General features: G+C 40.4%; 1 protein-coding gene across 1 annotated transcript in view; it reads right to left on the bottom strand.

The window, feature by feature from the left end:
• LOC124270908 (autophagy-related protein 2 homolog A-like) overlaps nucleotides 1–20393 on the bottom strand; it is a 76106-nt gene that overhangs the window by 20103 nt on the left and 35610 nt on the right. The window contains exons 13-32 of the mRNA XM_046705968.1: nucleotides 18666–18782; nucleotides 16220–16405; nucleotides 14499–14602; nucleotides 13786–13958; nucleotides 13545–13644; nucleotides 13142–13361; nucleotides 12362–12504; nucleotides 11849–11993; nucleotides 11700–11718; nucleotides 11350–11504; nucleotides 11069–11201; nucleotides 10433–10635; nucleotides 9930–10010; nucleotides 9525–9631; nucleotides 8391–8423; nucleotides 7263–7355; nucleotides 5747–5814; nucleotides 5018–5085; nucleotides 4218–4388; nucleotides 3309–3438 (exon numbers count right to left, since the gene is read on the bottom strand). Coding sequence (XP_046561924.1) covers nucleotides 3309–3438; nucleotides 4218–4388; nucleotides 5018–5085; nucleotides 5747–5814; nucleotides 7263–7355; nucleotides 8391–8423; nucleotides 9525–9631; nucleotides 9930–10010; nucleotides 10433–10635; nucleotides 11069–11201; nucleotides 11350–11504; nucleotides 11700–11718; nucleotides 11849–11993; nucleotides 12362–12504; nucleotides 13142–13361; nucleotides 13545–13644; nucleotides 13786–13958; nucleotides 14499–14602; nucleotides 16220–16405; nucleotides 18666–18782 — 2449 coding nt within the window. The remainder of the gene's footprint in view (nucleotides 1–3308; nucleotides 3439–4217; nucleotides 4389–5017; nucleotides 5086–5746; nucleotides 5815–7262; nucleotides 7356–8390; nucleotides 8424–9524; nucleotides 9632–9929; nucleotides 10011–10432; nucleotides 10636–11068; nucleotides 11202–11349; nucleotides 11505–11699; nucleotides 11719–11848; nucleotides 11994–12361; nucleotides 12505–13141; nucleotides 13362–13544; nucleotides 13645–13785; nucleotides 13959–14498; nucleotides 14603–16219; nucleotides 16406–18665; nucleotides 18783–20393) is intronic.

Here is a 20393-nt window from a genome sequence, read left to right on the forward strand (position 1 = left end):
TGACACCCACCACTACATTCAGCATGACACCCACCACTACATTCAACATGACACCTACCACTACATTCAACATGACACCCACCACTACATTCAGCAACACACCCACCACTACATTCAGTATGACAACCACCACGACATTCAGCATGACACCCACCACTACATTCAACAAGACACCCACCACTACATTCAACATGACACCGACCATTACATTCAACAAGAAACCCACCACTACATTCAACATGACACCCACCACTACATTCAACATGACACCCACCACGACATTCAGCATGACACCTGCCACTACATTCAACATGGCACCCACCACTACATTCAACATGTCACTCACCACTACATTCAGCATGTCACTCACCACTTCATTCAACATGACACCCACCACTACATTCAACATGAAACAAACTACATTTAGCGACACACCCACCACTACATTCAACATGACACCCACCACAACATTCAACATGACACCGACCATTACATTCAACAAGAAACCCACCACTACATTCAACATGACACCCACCACTACATTCAACATGACACCCACCACGACATTCAGCATGACACCTGCCACTACATTCAACATGGCACCCACCACTACATTCAACATGTCACTTTCCACTACATTCAATATGACACCAACCACTACATTCAACATGACACCCATTACATTCAGCATGACAGCTACAACTACATTGAACATGACACTAACTACTACATTCAATATGACACCCACCACTATATTCAACACACCCACCACTACATTCAGCAACACACCCACCACTACATTCAGCATGACACCCACCACTACATTCAACATGACACCCACCACTACATTATGACAAGCATGACACCCACCACTTACATTCAGCATGACACCCACCACTACATTCAACATGACACCCACCACTACATTCAGCATGACACCCACCACTACATTCAGCAAGACACCCACCACTACATTCAGCATGACACCCACCACTACATTCAGCATGGCACCCACAACTACATTCAACATGACACCCACCACTACATTCAACATGACACCCACCACTACATTCAACATGACACCCACCACTACATTCAACAAGACACCCACCACTACATTAAGCATGACACCCACCACTACATTCAGCAAGACACCCACCACTACATTCAGCAACACACCCACCACTACATTCAGCATGACACCCACCACGACATTCAGCATGACACCCACCACTACATTCAACAAGACACCCACCACTACATTCAACATGACACCGACCATTACATTAAACAAGAAACCCACCACTACATTCAACATGACACCCACCACTACATTCAACATGACACCCGCCACTACATTCAACATGACACCTGCCACTACATTCAACATGACACCCACCACTACATTCAACATGTCACTCACCACTACATTCAACATGACACCAACCACTACATTCAACATGAAACAAACAAACTACATTCAGCAACACACCCACCACTACATTCAACATGACACCCACCACTACATTCAACATGACAATCACCATTACATTCAGCATGTCACTCACCACTACATTCAACATGACACCCACCACTACATTCAACATGAAACAAACAAACGTCATTTAGCGACACACCCACCACTACATTCAACATGTCACTCACCACTACATTCAACATGACACCAACCACTACATTCAACATGAAACAAACAAACTTCATTTAGCATGACACCCACCACTACATTCAGCATGACACTCACCACTACATTCAACATGACACCCACCACTACATTCAGTATGACACTTACAACTACATTCAATATGACAACCACCACTACATTCAACATGACACCCACCACTACATTGAACATGTCACTCACCAATACATTTAGCATGTCACTCACCACTACATTCAACATGACACCAACCACTACATTCAACATGAAACAAACAAACTACATTCAGCAACACACCCACCACACTACATTCAACATGACACCCACCACTACATTCAATATGACACATTCAATATGACCCACCACTACATTCAACATGGAACCCACCACTACATTCAACATGGCACTCATCGCTACATTCAGCATGTCACTCACCACTACATTCAACATGACACCCACCACTACATTCAACATGAAACAAACAAACTACATTTAGCGACACACCCACTACTACATTCAACATGACACCAACCACTACATTCAACATGAAACAAACAAACTACATTCAACATGACACCCACCACTACATTCAGCATGACAGCTACAACTACACTGAACATGACACTAACTACTACATTCAATATGACACCCACCACTACATTCAACATGGCACCAACCACTACATTCAGCAACACACCCACCACTACATTCAGTATGACACCCACCACGACATTCAGCATGACACCCACCACTACATTCAACATGATACCCACCACTACATTAAGCATGACACCTACCACTACATTCAACATGGCACCCACCACTACATTCAGCAACACACCCACCACTACATTCAGCATTACACCCACCACTACATTCAATATGACACCTACCACTACATTCAACATGGCACCCACCACTACATTCAGCAACACACCCACCACTACATTCAGCATGACACCCACCACTACATTAAGCACGACACCCACCACTACATTCAACATGACACTCACCACTACATTAAGCATGACACCAACCACTACATTCAACATGGCACCCACCACTACATTCAGCATGACACCCACTACATTCAGCATGACAGCTACAACTACATTGAACATGACACTAACTACTACATTCAATATGACACCCACCACTACATTCAACATGGCACCCACCACTACATTCAGCAACACACCCACCACTACATTCAGCATGACACCCACCACGACATTCAGCAAGACACCCACCACTACATTCAACATGATACCCACCACTACATTAAGCATGACACCAATCGCTACATTCAGCATGACACCAATACATTCAATATGACACCTACCACTACATTCAACATGGCACCCACCACTACATTCAGCAACACACCCACCACTACATTCAGCATGACACCCACCACTACATTCAGCATGACACCCACCACTACATTCAGCATGACACCCACCACTACATTCAACATGACACCCACCACTACATTAAGCATGACACCCACCACTACATTCAGCAAGACACCCACCACTAGGTTCAACATGACACTCACCACTACATTCAACATGGCAACCACCACTACATTCAACATGACACCCACCACTACATTCAACGTGACACTCACCTGAGCTAGACGAGGAGGCCTCAGATTCCTGCATTGCATCAACCATCATGGTGCTGACATGCTCCAAGCGGGACTCCGTCATCAGGTAGCTTTCTGGGACAGTGTCAGGTACAAGTGAAGATTCCCGGGACTGTAAAACATAAGACATCACCATCAATAATACAAATAGAATCAAATTACATCTGCTTGTTTTGCTAATAATACAGAGTCTATGTCCAAACACTTCATGCACAAGCCCACACTTGCCTCACAGCCTCACTTTCAGTAGACTTTACACAGAATCTATTAGCTGGTGATCTTGCTAGACTGAAAAGAATTTTACTGGAATTTTACTCAGACTCGTGGCTGAAGTTGCAGACTATAGGTTAGTGGTGTACAGAATGTCAGAGAAACATCACCTCGATGAGTATAGAGCTCTGGCTAGCTATTCTCGAAACGTTCCTAGCCCTACAAACTTCTTAAGCCCATTCTTAACACATTGGCTATGATCAAACTTAAGAATTCTTACGGCTACGAACATTTCGAGAATAAGGGCCAGGCTAGCTATTCTCGAAACGTTCGTAGCCCTACGAACTTTTTAAGTTCATTCTCAACACATTGGCTACGATCAAAGTTAAGAATTCTTAGGGCTACGAACATTTTGAGTATAAGGGCCCTGGTTTCTATTTTTAAGCTAAGCATTTATGACAAACACAGCATGGTAGTTATGCAGATCGACAGTCTAATGTAGCATTGTACTAATGTCCTGTAATAACATATGACTCTTCCACTAAGCAAAACAGTACCCTTCACAACTGCTTTTGAAAAACATTTTAACAGTTACTGGGTTATTTAACCCTTAACTAATGAAATCAATCTGCGGCCCTGACAATGAAAGGAACACTTGAGAGAGTGGTAAGGAGTACTAACCGGGTTGCTGGACATGAAATGAGTGGCCTCCTGAGGTTGGCTATCGGTGGGGATGAGGTCCCCCTCATCGGCAAAGTAACGAATCAACTCTGTGAGGGCCTTACACGAGTCAGCACATGTGCGGATATTCACACGATTGGTAGATATTCTCAAGTCTGTCTTGGCAAACTTCTGTGGAATATATGATCCAAGACAGCTGTAATACTGACAAGACAACGTATACAACACAAAAAACATTTTAAAAATCAAAGAATCAGGTAATATTACACCGAACATAGTAAGTAAAATAGTAAGGTAATGTCATACTGACAAGACAACGTATACAATACAAAAAACATTTAAAAATCAAAGAATCAGGTAATATTACACCGAACATGGTAAGTAAAATAGTATGGTAATGTCAATGCTGAATGGCAAATTTGAACATCTGGACCTAGATTTTCGAACATTCGTAGCCATAAGAATTCTTTACTTAGATCGTAGCCAATGTGATAAGAATGGGCTTAAGAAGTGCGTTGAGCTACGAACGTTTCGAAAATCTAGGCCCTGGTCAAGGGATTAGTCAAAGATAAATCTAGGCCCTGGTAAGATTACTCAAAGATAATTCATTCTTTTGTTTATCTGCCTGCTCAAAATCTCAGTTCTCAGTTCACTGTATCAGTCGTGCTGTGAAATTTGGTTTGGGTTGAATGTTTGGCTTCGAAATGGTTTTAAACACATGCCATAACAGCTTACTTTTGAGACCCCCAGTACACTATCTACTGGTGTCTATACACAGGTCCAGCTGCAGCTCCACCTACCTGGTCCTTGCCATCACTGGTCCTCAGGGACAGCTCAAACCTCTCCAGATCCGCTACACACACATAGTCTGTAACACAAGGTACACCTCTCAACAGTACATGCCATACACACCTGACACCATTACATGAGGTGACGGTAGTCATATCACAACTTCTACACCTAACATAAACATGGCAGTGGTAGCGCCTTAAGACAGGAAGTTCACATAACAGAGGAATAGTTTGAATACAAATGTATTTGATCATACTTCACACAGTGAATATCTTATATTGCAACAACATTAGGTACATGAAACATGTTTTGACAAACGCGCAAAACTGTAAGTAAAGAAAAGAGAAATCATCAAAATGTAGTTTACAGAACTGTAACATTGGCAACAGCTTCTGTGTATGAATGTAAGCTCTGTGGTTCGATCTCTGGCTGCATCTCACCATAAATGTTACAAGATGGCAATTGTTACCTTGCCTTGTGTTTAAATCTTAGGGCATAAAACAATATCTGGTCAGATCAGGGGTTGTTGTATTGAGTCTTAGTGGAGCATCCATGGGATGGCATCTCAGGGGGCTCTCTCTATAGACTGGTCTTGTCTGGAGTAGACCAAGCAGCCACACAAACAGACACATCACTTAATAAGGTCCATAATCCTGAACTGTAAGCCCACTCCACCTCACCACTAGTGTTGTCACTCTGTTGGTGGCGGACAAAGTTATACTGTATGTATGTCTTACCTCTTCTAAGATTCACCTCCATGTAATTCTTGATGGACAGAAATAGAGCTGCATCATCAAGGTGGAACCTGACAGGTAACAATAACATGTGTAAAAATCATGCACAGGGAACAAACAGCCAGACACGAACAGCTACCATTTTACAAAACTACACACCAATGAAAATACATGTTAGAATTGATCTTCAGCAACCCATGCTTGTCGTTAGAGGCGACTAACAGGATTGGGTGGTCAGGCTCGCTGACTTGGTTGACACATATCATCATATCCGAAATGCTTAGATTGATGTTCATGATGTCAATCACTGGATTGTTTGGTCCAGTCTGATTATTTACTGACTGCTGTCACATTGCTTGAAATTGCTGAGCACAGCTTTAAACAAACAAACATGACTAGGGTTGTGTTGAAAGTTTTACCTGAGAAGGGTCATGATGAAAGTTTTACCTGAGAAGGGTCATGATGAAAGTTTTACCTGAGTAGGGTCATGATGAAAGTTTTACCTGAGAAGGGTCATGATGAAAGTTTTACCTGAGAAGGGTCATGATGAAAGTTTTACCTGAGTAGGGTCATGATGAAAGTTTTACCTGAGAAGGGTCATGATGAAAGTTTTACCTGAGAAGGGTCATGATGAACCTGAAGGTCTTGATGAAAGGGTCATGATGAAAGTTTTACCTGAGAAGGGTCATGATGAAAGTTTTACCTGAGAAGGGTCATGATGAAAGTTTTACCTGAGAAGGGTCATGATGAAAGTTTTACCTGAGAAGGGTCATGATGAAAGTTTTACCTAAACCTGAGAAGGGTCATGATGAAAGTTTTACCTGAGAAGGGTCATGATGAAAGTTTTACCTAAGTTTTACCTGAGTAGGGTCATGATGAAAGTTTTACCTGAGAAGGGTCATGATGAAAGTTTTACCAAAGTTTTACCTGAGTAGGGTCATGATGAAAGTTTTACCTGAGAAGGGTCATGATGAAAGTTTTACCTGAGAAGGGTCATGATGAAAGTTTTACCTGAGAAGGGTCATGATGAAAGTTTACCTGAGAAGGGTCATGATGAAAGTTTTACCTGAGAAGGGTCATGATGAAAGTTTTACCCTAGGGTCATGATGAGTTTTACCTGAAGGGTCATGATGAAAGTTTTACCTGAGAAGGGTCATGATGAAAGTTTTACCTGAGAAGGGTCATGATGAAAGTTTTACCTGAGAAGGGTCATGATGAAAGTTTTACCTGAGAAGGGTCATGATGAAAGTTTTACCTAAGTTTTACCTGAGAAGGGTCATGATGAAAGTTTTACCTGAGAAGGGTCATGATGAAAGTTTTACCTGAGAAAGTACCATGATGAAAGTTTTACCTGAGAAGGGTCATGATGAAAGTTTTACCTGAGTAGGGTCATGATGAAAGTTTTACCTGAGAAGGGTCATGATGAAAGTTTTACCTGAGAAGGGTCATGATGAAAGTTTTACCTGAGAAGGGTCATGATGAAAGTTTTACCTGAGTAGGGTCATGATGAAAGTTTTACCTGAGTAGGGTTGTTGGAGATTGGGCTACAATGTTGCTTGATATACTGAAGGTTTCTGCTGTCAACATGGCCCGTTGAGCAAGATGAATAGGTCTGGAATATAAACATGTAAGTAATCATACACATATATGGAACATTCTGTTATTCCTCAGACCAATATGCAATATTTTCTTGCTTCACTGATGACCTTACCTTTTCATTTCACGAAATATAGTTGGTCTGGCTTATATAGCTTGCTCAGTTGTATCAGGGATATACTGAGTCTCACTAGATTAACACAACTTGATCAAAGCTTGAAACTATGCTGCTTGATGGTGAGTTTGAACTTTTATCCACAAGTGTTGATAAGTTCTGTTATTAAAATATATGAGAGTGAGATTCTATTTATCATTCAAAATCATTCTTCAAACTTTTCAAAGTTTGCAAACAGTAACAAGTTTCTTGGAGTGAAAAAGGTAGAACTGATCAGCTTTAGCATTTGGAATGGCAGAGTTATTTACTGAGTGATATCGGTTGATCCGAAGGTGTTTTCTACTGTGGCAGCCAGTTTTGGCTGATATATATATGATGCAAACAGCAAGCATAAACAGTGTTCAACATGTGAAAGGAGAACATCAGTGCTTTGGTCACAACAGAAGCTGATGTGTGAGTGAGTGAGTTTAGTTCTACGCTGTTGTTAGCAATATTCCAGCAATATTAAGGCAGGGGACACCAGAAATGGGCTTCACACATTGTACCCATGTGGGGACTCGAACCCGGGTCTTCGGCCTGACGAGAGAACGCTTTAACCACTAGGCTACCCCACGGCCCCAAGCTGGTGTGAGAGTGTGTGTGGTGGGGCAAGCAGTGGGGGTTGCAGTTGCAAGAAAGGTTTCAATGCAGCCATACATTGTGAGAGACGGATTACAGTGTCAGCTTGAGAACTATCATATAGGATTACACCAAATAATGAGTCACTGGATGTCAAATTGTAATGGTTTGATTGATCAAAGTGTTTGAAATCAAAAATTGCCACAGTTGAAATTTAGTATCTTTGGCAGAATTTCAGCAATGCTGTGATTATTCAATATCAAAATGCAAGGCACTGATCTGGAAAGCGAGGGGAAAGCTATAAGTTAAAACCATTACTCAGCAACCAAGTCATCTTTGTCTTGGAACGGTCTGAATGTACACACAAACATAATATTACCATCACTGATACAAAGACTACAGCAGAACAACTAAGTCCATAAAAATAATCTGGTCAAAACAATTTTCATTTAAGTTGGACTGACTGACTGACTGAGTTTGGTTTTACGCCGCTTTTAGCAATATTCCAGCAACATCACGGCGGGGGACACCAGAAATGGGCTTCACACATTGTACCCATGTGGGGATTCGAACCCGGGTCTTCGGCGTGACGAGCCAATGCTTTAACCACTAGGCTACCCCACCACCCCTCATTTAAGTTGGAAGCACTCAAGCTTCAGTGAGTTTGTTAGTATGCTTTTATGGTTATTGGTAGCTTTCAGCAATATGAAGGCTGTAGACACCAAGGAAATGCTTCATGCATTGTAGGTAGGTGTGGAGCTGTACCACTGACTGGGGTTCCAAGCTATTACCTTAAACCCAAAGCGACCCTACCACTCAATGAGTGAATGAGTTTAGTTTTATGCCCGGTAATAGCAATATTACAAATTTTAGCAATATAAAAGTAATATCACGGTGGGGGACACCAGAAATGGGCTTCACACATTGTACCCATGTGGGGAATCGAACCCGGGTCTTCCGTGTGACGAGCGGACGCTTTAACCACTAGGCTACCCCACCATCCTACGTTTTATGGTTTTACGCCGCTTTTAGCAATATTCCAGCAATATCACGGCGGGGGACAACAGAAATGGGCCTCAAACATTGTACCGATGTGAGGAATCAAACCCAGGTCTTTGGGTTGACAAGTGAAGGCTTTAACCACTAGACTACCCCACCGTCCTTCCACTCAATGAGGCATAAAGGAGCAAATAAAAGTAAATAACCAAGCATCAAATAAAAATAAAACCCTAGGCACCAAAGCATAAAATTCCTTACAACATTAAACACAAGCCAAATCATGACAGAGGACACCAAGTGTGTTATTACTTGAAGACACATCGACTGCCAACTTGCAGTTTACAGACATGCAGGAACCAGAGAATCAATGTGTCAGCACAAGTATGGACAACACTGACCACACACAAACTGTGATTGGCAACAGTACAATATGAAGGTAGGAGTGGTACCAACCTGTAGTCTACAGCACAACTCCAGAGATGAATATGAAGCTCTGTGATCACCTTGGGCTCCACGTAGCCGAGGATAGGGTAGTCCTTCACATCCAGGAAGTCCAGACACTGTCAACACAGAGGGCAGTTACAGCACTACAGGGAAACACAGACAAATCAATGTATTATTATTATGATTGTCATTGGACATTTATATAGCGCACATATCCACGCACTAGTGCATGCTCAAAGCGCTGGGAGTATACAAGTTGTGTTGTGAATAAAGTGATCTTACAGAGAATTATTGTCATTTCGTTGTAACATGTAGCCAATGAGGTGAGAGAGAAGTTTTTTATCCAAAACACCCAAAGAACTGGCTTCACACGTTATACCCATAACATACCTGGGACTGCAAGTGTTAACATACCTGGGAAATCCAGCTCTCACCACTGGCAACCATTTTGTGTCGTAGAGTTCCCCCTCTTATATTTACTGACACAATGAAGTCCTTGAACAAACAAAGCAGAAATTTTTAAAATCAAAATGTTGAATTACAGTTCCACATCATTCATGCTCAAACCTGGGTTGACTTAAAAAACTTGACTTGTTCCTGAAACTACTGAGAAGTACATAGTCATCTTGTTACACAAACATGCTGAATCTCAGGGGAAAATATTAAATGTTCAGCACATCCTTTCAAATTATTTGTTTTGTCTATTGTGAAGCAGTGGTCAGGGAAATATTCAGTCACTAAAAACTCAAACTCTTAACCCCAGAATATTTAAATGATCTACCTTTCCTGAATAGAATCGCTGTCATTTGTTTTGGTTATTTTCACTTCCATTGTAGCCACTACATATTTGGGATCATAACAGACATAAATGTAGAAACAACAGGCTGAGTATGAGATGTCTGGGACTAGTTTCTCACCTTGGTATTGTTGAGTGTATCTAGTTTGATTTTAATGGCTAAGCTGATCATGTCCGGGCTGTCTGAGCCCCGCCCCACACAGCTGGCGGACTTGGAGGCCACACCCATTTCTGACTTGTATATTCGGGGCTCCAGGTGGGCTGGGAGGGAGTCTTGTTTTAGGGGCTCTAGGTTGCCAGGAACCACCGGGTTACTAAGGTAACCTGAAAGCAAAATATCAAGTTCTCAAACGTAGTGAAAACAGTTTTTTGTATTCAAAAGATCCTGAAGAACTTTAAAATCCCATTGAATTCATTTGTACATGCATTTAGTTACAGCCAATTTGTATTTGATAACATTACCTAAGCCTTAAAGATCCAGGTTAAAATCTTCAGCAACCCATGCTTGAAGTAACAGGCAATGGGATCGTATGGTCATACTTGCTGACTTGGAGGAATTCACTGTATCCCAATTATACAGATTGATGCTCATGATATCACTCATTGGACTGTCTGGTCAAGAGTCAATTTTGTATATAACCCTGTCATTTAGTTGGATATTTTCTGAGTGCAGCTTCAAACAAAGACTTAAACCTTTGTATTTATCTGGGCATGTGTGTCTTCTTGGTGTAATGTGAGGACCAACAACTAATCCTACCATTGTTACTCATGGCTGCCTTGTTGGACTGGAAACAGAGGTATCTAAGGTCAGGGTCACCGTTGTAGCTGATGACGGAGAAGAGGACAGCTTCATCCACCTCCAGACACACCTCTCCATGTTTCCCTTCCTCCTGGACGGTGGAAAAATCAATATTTAACACAAAAACATCAATATTTAACATCAAATGGAACAGGGTGTTTTCAAATGGGAACAATATTTCTGTACGCTAATTGTGCTATGAGCAAAAAATTTGTGAAGCTTAGTTTTGGCCAATTTACCTTATGCGGTGTGACCATAAGAAGTTTTCCTTTGGTGATGTTGAGAGAGAAGCAGAACTTGCTAGGAAGCTGCTGTTTGGGAGTGCGGTGGCTGCGAGAACGGCCTTCATGGATGGAGTACTGGTAGTCCTCCGAGTCTGAGTCGGAACCAGAGTCTGAGTCAGGAACCAGAGTCTGGAACAGTGAGGAAGTGATCCGAGCTGCCAGGAGAGCTGACTTTGATGTGTACGGATAGGGTTTACATACTGGAGAGCTGACTTTGAGATGTACTGATGGTGCTTGCTGTACTGAAGAGATGATTATGACATGCCACCAGTACTGATGGTGCTTACTGTATTGATGGTGCTTACCATACTGGAGAGCTGACTTTGAGATGTACTGATGGTGCTTGCTGTACTGAAGAGATGATTATGACATGCCACCAGTACTGATGGTGCTTACTGTATTGATGGTGCTGAGATTACCTTACTGGCTGGAGCTGACTTGAGATGTACAGATGGGCCATCTGGAACTTCTCCTGGTCCCCGGCCTGCTGCAGGAGGTGAAGGATGTCCAGGTTGGCAGGGTGAGCCAGGTTCATGGACTCCTGTGTTCTCAGCGGAGATGGAGCGCTTGGTTCCCACAGTGTCAGGTCATTATTTACCCTGAAGTCAAAATCATGCAGACACTATTGGTGATGCTCTAAAACAAGGTTTCATCCTCAGTGTGTCAGAATCACATCCGTGCTCAACGGGTATCACTTAAGTACACCACCTAGATCACCTTTCCACTCATAGTGAGAGACAATGCCTTGATAAAAACAAACATAATTCACACTCTGAAATCTTTTTTGTGAGGTGAAGAAATTGATAAGGATGGGTGTTACAATCATCTTGGTCATTCTTAGCAAATAATCAACTGGCGCCTAGAGGACGGAGAGAATCATTTCTGGTCTTTTCCTAGTACAGAGGGTTGGCCTGATGATTAAGGTGTCAGCTTGGTATGACCAACACAAGTGTTTGATTCCACTGACCTGTTGTAGAGCACCTCAAACATACTCCTGCTGGGGAGGCAGGCAGTGACGATCGGCAGCGTGATGTCCACCAGCAGCTTTGTGTTGTTCATGCAGAAGTCCTGGAACCCTCGCATCTCCTCCTTGTCTCCAGGCAGAACCATCTGGGTAATCACATTCATAGCTTACTAACATAAACATCACTCTACGTAAATCGAAGACATTTCAACCAAAATGTTTGTCCTCATAAAATAACATAGCTAACATGTAAATTTCATACTTAACATGTTCTCTACTGGATTTTTTCCTCAGTAAGAACATTAGTGAACTTTCCTCGTGTGTGTGTTCTTTACCAAGTCTGAGGCTGTTTGGTTCATGTATAGACCGATCAACACCCACTCCATGTTTTTGGAATTCCCAACAAGAATTACATATTCCAGGTTAAACATGGACTGAACCAGTATGTACCTAATGGACTGAACCAGTATATGTTTGCAGGACTGAATAAGTAAATGCCTGATGGGTTCAATGATGATAACCTTGGTGGACTGAACCAATAAATGCCTGAAGAATTGAACCAGTACATGTCTGATGAACTGACCAAGAGTAGTTATGATGGACTGAACCAGAATGTGACTGGTGGATTGAACCAGTACACATGCCTGATGGACTGAACCAATATACATCACAGGTAATAAACCAAGATATGTCTAATGGACTGGACGAGTATTCAAGCCTGATGCCTGCCAAATTAGGCCTAGATACATTGGATGAGCAGAACCAACTGGACTAAACACTCACCTCCTCACTGGTGTGCTTGCTCTCGGCCTTGTCACCCAGACTGCTGAGATCCTCCTGCTCATACATAGACTTGCGAGCCGAGAAGGGTGATGGTTCAGACCGGTCAAACTGACAAGCTCCATTCAAAGAATCCATCGGCAAGGAGTCATCAGTGTCTCCCTGGTCTCCCTGGTCGTCCTCCAACACAGATGGCTCTTTCTGGCTGGTCACAATCACAAGTCTGCCCAGGTATAGAAATAACTTTTAAATTGGGAACAATATCAAAAAGTACTATAGAGAGGTTTCATTACAAAATCCCTGAATAAACACAGTGTCCATATATTATTTTCTGACATATTCAGAGAAAGACAATTTCATAAACAAACAACATGTACAACTCAGACACCCTGCTCTCATGTCTCACCTTGGCCAGTTGAAGCCTTTCTCTGATGAATCACAGCCATCATCAGAGGAAACCGACACCAGTAACACAGGTGCATCATTGGGATCCTCTTGGAAGTAGCCTAAGAAACAAAGTCAAAATGCAACTGTCGATTCTGTGACTAGTTTGTATAAAATATACTTATGTCTGAAAAAAACAGAAAGGTTCATAAAGTATCTATGGATATTGTGACAATAATATTTATTTTGAAAGTTGTTTCGACCTGCTATATCACTGCACATGAACTCCATCTTCTGCTGTGGTCCTGAGTTGCCCACATCTGTCTGGAAAGTGAAGTCCTTCATCTCCAGGATCAGGACTTCTTTGTGGAGGTTCCTCTGCCACCAGGGCTGTCTGATCACCTGGGGACCGGTCCTCAAGTCAATGATAGGGAACCTGAAAAATGGCAATAAACATTAAATGGTCATGAGAAATATACTTTTACTGGCAGTATGCTGGCATTACAGCAAGGTTCAGACAATGACTTGTCCTGGACCTGGTATATTTTGTAAGGACTTGTATATTTCTCCAAAAATGTAGCACCCTGGTTAATGTTCAAGTCCAAATATAATTATGGGCTAGATGGACTTAATTTTAGGTTAACTGCTATCAAACTGGTGGAAAAGCTGAAGAATATTTGACAGCAATTCTAAAACTTAGGAAAGGAGTGTCTGGCAATATTCTCACTATTAGAAAATGCATTTACACATACATATATAAGTTAGAACATGTAGACATTTTGTGGCTTTTTGACTGAATAAATCTCTATCTCACTATTAGGAAGATAGTCTTTGATCCAGCATAAAGTTATTTATTAAATTTGTCTCCAGAAGTTTGTTTTAAAAGCCATTTGACAACCATACATTTACAGGGGTGTTCCAGAAAGTAAACATACATAAAGAAACAATATGGAGATATATGGTTGTGCTGTCTGACCTGACTCTGAACGTGGACCCACTACTGGAGACGTGCAGATCCATCTGCTTCTGTTCCATCATCGGCCCCTCCTCCATTGCGGAGCTGAAACACTGCCGCCCCAACTGCAAGCAAAACCATCCATGGATTACACTGGCACTTTACAAACAGGGACCATGAGTGCTGAGTATAGTCTGAGGCAATGCAAGAGTTATGCCCCTTTGGTGAGATTTGGAGTGGGGAATGAAATACGTGACAGTGAAAGTGAAGGAGAGGCTGAAATGTATCACAACAATACAGGGATGGCCATGAAAAAATGATTCTGGGGTTTTTTTCACATAAAAAACCCATAGACCCTATAATTTAGTAACTGGTAATCCATGATAGGAGTGTGTGGGTGGCTTGTCAGGAAAATACATACTTGATGGTGACACAAAAATGTTAAATAAACTTAGGGGTGGGAGCATCACCAATATATGAACTTCTCAGCTGAAGCCAATCACAACAACCAGGACCCAGATTTTCGAAGCTTTCTTAGCGCTAAGATAGTCGTAAGTGCCACACATTAACATTAACTTACGACTATCTTAGCGTTAAGAGAGCTTCGAAAATCTGGGCCCTGGTGTGTGTCCCACAAAGCGATCTTAGCCCTACGATGACTGTAAGCCTATGTTAAAGGATGAGTGTTGCGATCTCCTTCGAGCTGAGATCATTTTGTGAAATGTGGTCCTTGGTTGTCAGGAAGGACTGAGGATTTTGAGTGCCAGATATTGGAACTTTACTGACAATATATTTGTTAGTGAGGGTCTCATATCTATGACCTGCTTTCATTCTTTCAACATTAGGCAGTCACCCGACAATACAACTGAAACAGCAGGTAACTCACACATTTCATGAAAGGCTACACTGTGAAAACAGAATCATTTAATTATAACTAAGAATTATTTAATATATTAAACTGAGAACACACTGTTGTATCTGACAAAACTACATTGCAAACCACAGATAGACATTTATTTCTTTGTTAATATATCTGGAATGACCTCAATCTCCATATTACCCATTGACAAGAGAAATTGAGGATGATTTCAATAACAGTTAACTCGCAACTCATAACTGCATACATGGTGTTGTTAGTATAATGCCAGTTGACTATCTAGTTCAGTTCACAAAAATAATTGTATTCTATTAAAAAAATACATAACATTTGCAGAAATTCTGCATACTTCATTCAAAAAGATTCATACCTACAGTATATTTCAGCTTTGACTCCCTGACCATCATGACTATATAGAGTGATAGAGTGATAGAGTGAGTAGAGTGAGTGAGTGAGTGAGTGAGTGAGTGAGTGAGTGAGTGAGTGAGTGAGTGAGTGAGTGAGTGAGTGAGTGAGTGAGTGAGTGAGTGAGTGAGAGCAATATTCCAGCAATATTATGGCGGTAGACACCAGAAATGGGCTTTACACATTGTGCCCATGTGGGGAATCGAACCCATGTTTTCAACGTGTGAACGATGAGTGAACGCTTTAACCATTAGGCTACCCCACTGCCCTACTACTATAAAGGAATACCCACTAAACCACAGATGCCAAGTTCACCTTGTGATTTTCACATCTGTACGTACTTTGAGACAATAGAATATGTGAAGTGGAGCGTTTGATGGTAAGAGGGAGAGAGGGATGACGTAGATTAACTCTGGCTTATAGTTCTGTCAGTGAAGTATGTAAAGGGGTATGGTCTCACCACACTGGTTTGTTGTTGCTGCGACGTCTTGAACCTCACCCCACCTCCATGCTCAGCAGGAGCAGTAGGTTCTGGAGACAACAGGGCACTGATGCGGTCCACAATCGTGATGTCAATCTCAGATGTAAACTGACCAAGTTCAAAGTTGATGTTTGTTTTAGGCAGCTTGCGTGACTTGGAACTGGACTGGAACATGAAACATGAGAGGATGAAGATGCTGATTTTTTCCAATATTGTTCAGATCATAGACATGTCATTTCTTGTTTCAATATGCCAAAATATCTACACTGTGTTTCCGCTTTCACAAAATATTGGGGTAGGCATGTCTTAAAAATAAAAAAAATACTTTGTTCCTAGCTCATTGAACTTGCTGTACAACTGAGTTCATATAGTGTGAAAGTTTAATGTGAAAATTAGAACAATATCTATCCAAAAATATACCTGTAAAAATAATAAGTTAGTTTATATATGCATAGATAAGAGCTTTAAAATATGAATATTCCCTACTGTTTTGCTAAATATTATACAATAAATAGTAGAGCAAAAGTTGACACTGAACTGTCATGAAAGATATCAGACAAAATGGTTATTAAAGTCCATGGCTTACTCTGCACTGAACACTATGACAATCCCATCAGATTTCACATGAAATTAGTTCATAATTAATGCAGAAAATCAAACTTCTAATAAGATACTCTAAATAGTATACTCTTGTCTTTTTTCAGCCATGTTCCATTGATACACTATGCTCTGTCAAGGTCACAGACTGGATGCCGTTATCATGTTCTGATCAGTGTTTAGAGATAATGTACCTTTGATGTTTGAGTTCGAACAGATTAGTACATCATACAGCCTAGTACTACAGCACAAGCCCCACTCATTCAGGAAACATTAGTCTTCTTAGGGGCATGGTACTTTATTTTGAAAACATAAACCCAAACAGAATTGCATGTTTAGCCAATCAACCTATTTAGACTGCCACAATTATCTTAAAATGTAACATCTAATTTTTAAGATGGGATGGCTAGTGAGATGCAATCATGATGAAATCTATTAAATTATTAGGAAATATTTCTACCGTAAATGATGATGATGTGTAATTAATCTGCTATATGACAAACATCTTTGCCAACTTTGGGGCCAAAAGGAAATTCTTTCATCATATGATACAACAGAATCATGTTAATATCCACCAAGCTAATGTCACACAAATACAGTAGTGTTGGGAATTGGTTAAAATCTCATAATTGATGATTGGTTTATTACAACCGATCAATCATCGAAAATAATTGGTTAGCGTCATTTATGAAATTTTCCTGGTTATTTTTGTTTGCACAAAAACATAAAGAAAAAAACATGTAGTTCTTTGGGGTTTTCTGTTGCAAATTGCACATCTTTAAAGGATGACTAGTATGTTAGGAACATACATTTCTTGGGGCCTTTAAGATAAATTCAATCATGGCTTGGAACGAGCTTGTACTGCTCATGAAATGTAACAGACGAAACCAACCTTGTGAAAAATATTGTTAATGCAAAAAGTGTTCCAGAATTGTTTGTGTTCGATTATGAGAAAACATGATCGATTGCTTGGTCGTTTAGTCACTGCGACCAATCTTCGATTATTTCAATTAATCGGACCACCACTAAAATACAGGTAAGGATCCGTTTTTATCATAAATTTCAATGTACAATATATCCACCCAGAAATATTTGACATATCTGTCACTTTGTGACAATACAATTCACTGTCCAGAAGATCAATGAACATCGACTTAGGATAATTACAATGAATCTTCTCGTCCACGTTTCCCGAGATAACAAAGGCGATCTATGTTCCCATCTAACCCCCAGTGTCAATACGCATTGACAGGTAGGCTGAAATCAGGTGATAATGAAGACCCTGATAACAATAATACCCTGCCCAGGGCCACTGCACCGTACCCAGGTAATCCTACAGGTTGTACTGACTGTGTAAGTAGAGGCAGCCAGCCGTGACTATCTCCCTCTCTTCATATGGCCTCAGGCCTGCACCCCTACTGTAGAGCCAATATGCTTGCATGACACCCACAATAAACTAATTACAGCAACAATGTTGCCCTGAGCTGACAGTTGACTGCTAAATGACTTTCACAGTGTGTGCAGCGAGAAAATAATCTTTAAGGAAACACAGATCAGCGTGAGTTTGAAATAAAGAAACGTGATCTGTCTGTTCAACACAAGCTTTAATGGTAAGATGTCATTGAATCATTAAACACACAAACACTCCCAGTTTTGATGACTATAAATAACATGAAATATCTCTTTCATAGTTTAAATCCACTAGGTTCACAAAAGATATATTTTTCATTGATAAGTTCCAGTTATGTAACTGACATAAGGAGCATATGAGAACTGTTGGTAAACAAACGCATGTCAGGTTTTTTATTTTTTGCACCAGTTGTCTGACCTTAATCCTGTCAGCGGTGACGATGTTGAGCTTGACAGCTGGTGCGCCGCCGTGCATGCTGCTGTACATATTGCTGGGGAAGGCTTCAGGTCCATCTTTGTTGTCAAACACCAACAGCTGAAAAAACAAAACAAAACAAGGCTAACACCAGCATCACAACCACACTACAACAAGACTACAACCCATCAATGGGGCATGAATCTACAAAGATGCTGGATAATCTCGGACAGGTACTATAGTATCTTGGGTATGCTCTCAGTAAAACCCTTGGGTGTGTGTGCTAATTTGTCACTTCATCAAATGTGGCTCAACATCAACAAAAACTGCAGTGAAATATAAATTAGTTACAGGTCACTCTGACATAGCTAGCATATAGACAACTTCATCCTTACAGACACAGCACTACCTGTTGCCCAGATGCAGCATGCCAAGTCAGCTACTTGTGTTTCTTCACCATCATTTCTTGTCTAAAGCAACTTTGTGTACATAATAAATTGTTTTTAACCTTTATCATGCGTAAACTGTTTGATATAATAAATCAGATATTGATGATTTTCCATGTTGGTTTCAAGATTACAAAAACTAGAATCATACACACTTAAGATCCATCTGTCTAGTGAATGACACAGTTAAGGAAAAGTTTGTAAAGCAAAAGAACTGCTGAAAATTTAGAACTGTCAATCCAAGTATAGGAATTTACAATTACACTAAATGAAGGGCAATTGTTAAGATGAAGTGGGTGGCTAATACAACCTAGGAAAACTCCTTAAGTCATAATACAACAATGAGGGGGCTGAATCCTGTCAATAACAGTTTCAACACATGCAACTGCTTGGGATTTTTCTCAAGTTACATCATGACTTGGACACACAAAAGGTGAAGACTGATTCTACACTAGTGATGCCAAATCCCACTACACACAGTCACACTCAGCTTCTCAGTGGAGTTGAGAAGTCAGCGAGCCCACAAAACACATTCTACTCCCTGTGTGTTTGGTGAACAAAGCTGTAAATATTGAAACATGGCCAGCACATATCTGACCATGAGCGTCCCTAGTACACAGTTCAGGAATTAATCATACTTTCCAGACCAACAAATGCTCCCCTCGTCACTGCTGAACAAATGACCTCAGATGCTAACTGATTTGTTTAGAGCAGACAGTCAATATGCTGCTCAACCACTAGCAGTTTCTTCTTGGTTTTCAGATTTGTATTTACGGAATTAGGAAGTGACAAAAACATTTGAGCATACATGTTTCCAATGTTTTTTAGTTGGTGTTCTGTTCGTTCGGAAGTGTATCCCTCCAAACCTTATATATAATTACTTGATGATCACCATCAACATTTACTATCAACACAAACTGTGAATGAATGAATGAATGAATGAATGAATGAATGAATGAATGAATGAATGAATGAATGAATGAATGAATGAATGAATGAATGAATGAATGAATGAATGAATGAATGAAAATAAACAAACAAACAAAAACAAACAAACAAATAAATAAATAAACAAACAAACAAAACAAATAAACAAATAAATAAATAAATAAATAAATAAATAAATAAATAAATAAATAAATAAATAAATAAATAAATAAATAAATAAATAAATAAATAAATAAATAAATAAATAAATAAATAAATAAATAAATAAATAAATAAATAAATAAATAAATAAATAAATAAATAAATAAATAAATAAATAAATAAATAAATAAATAAA

The sequence above is a fragment of the Haliotis rubra genome, unplaced genomic scaffold (genome assembly GCF_003918875.1).
Source record: "Haliotis rubra isolate DU_JTF1 unplaced genomic scaffold, ASM391887v1 Scf156, whole genome shotgun sequence".
In the NCBI taxonomy this organism is placed as follows: domain Eukaryota; kingdom Metazoa; phylum Mollusca; class Gastropoda; order Lepetellida; family Haliotidae; genus Haliotis; species Haliotis rubra.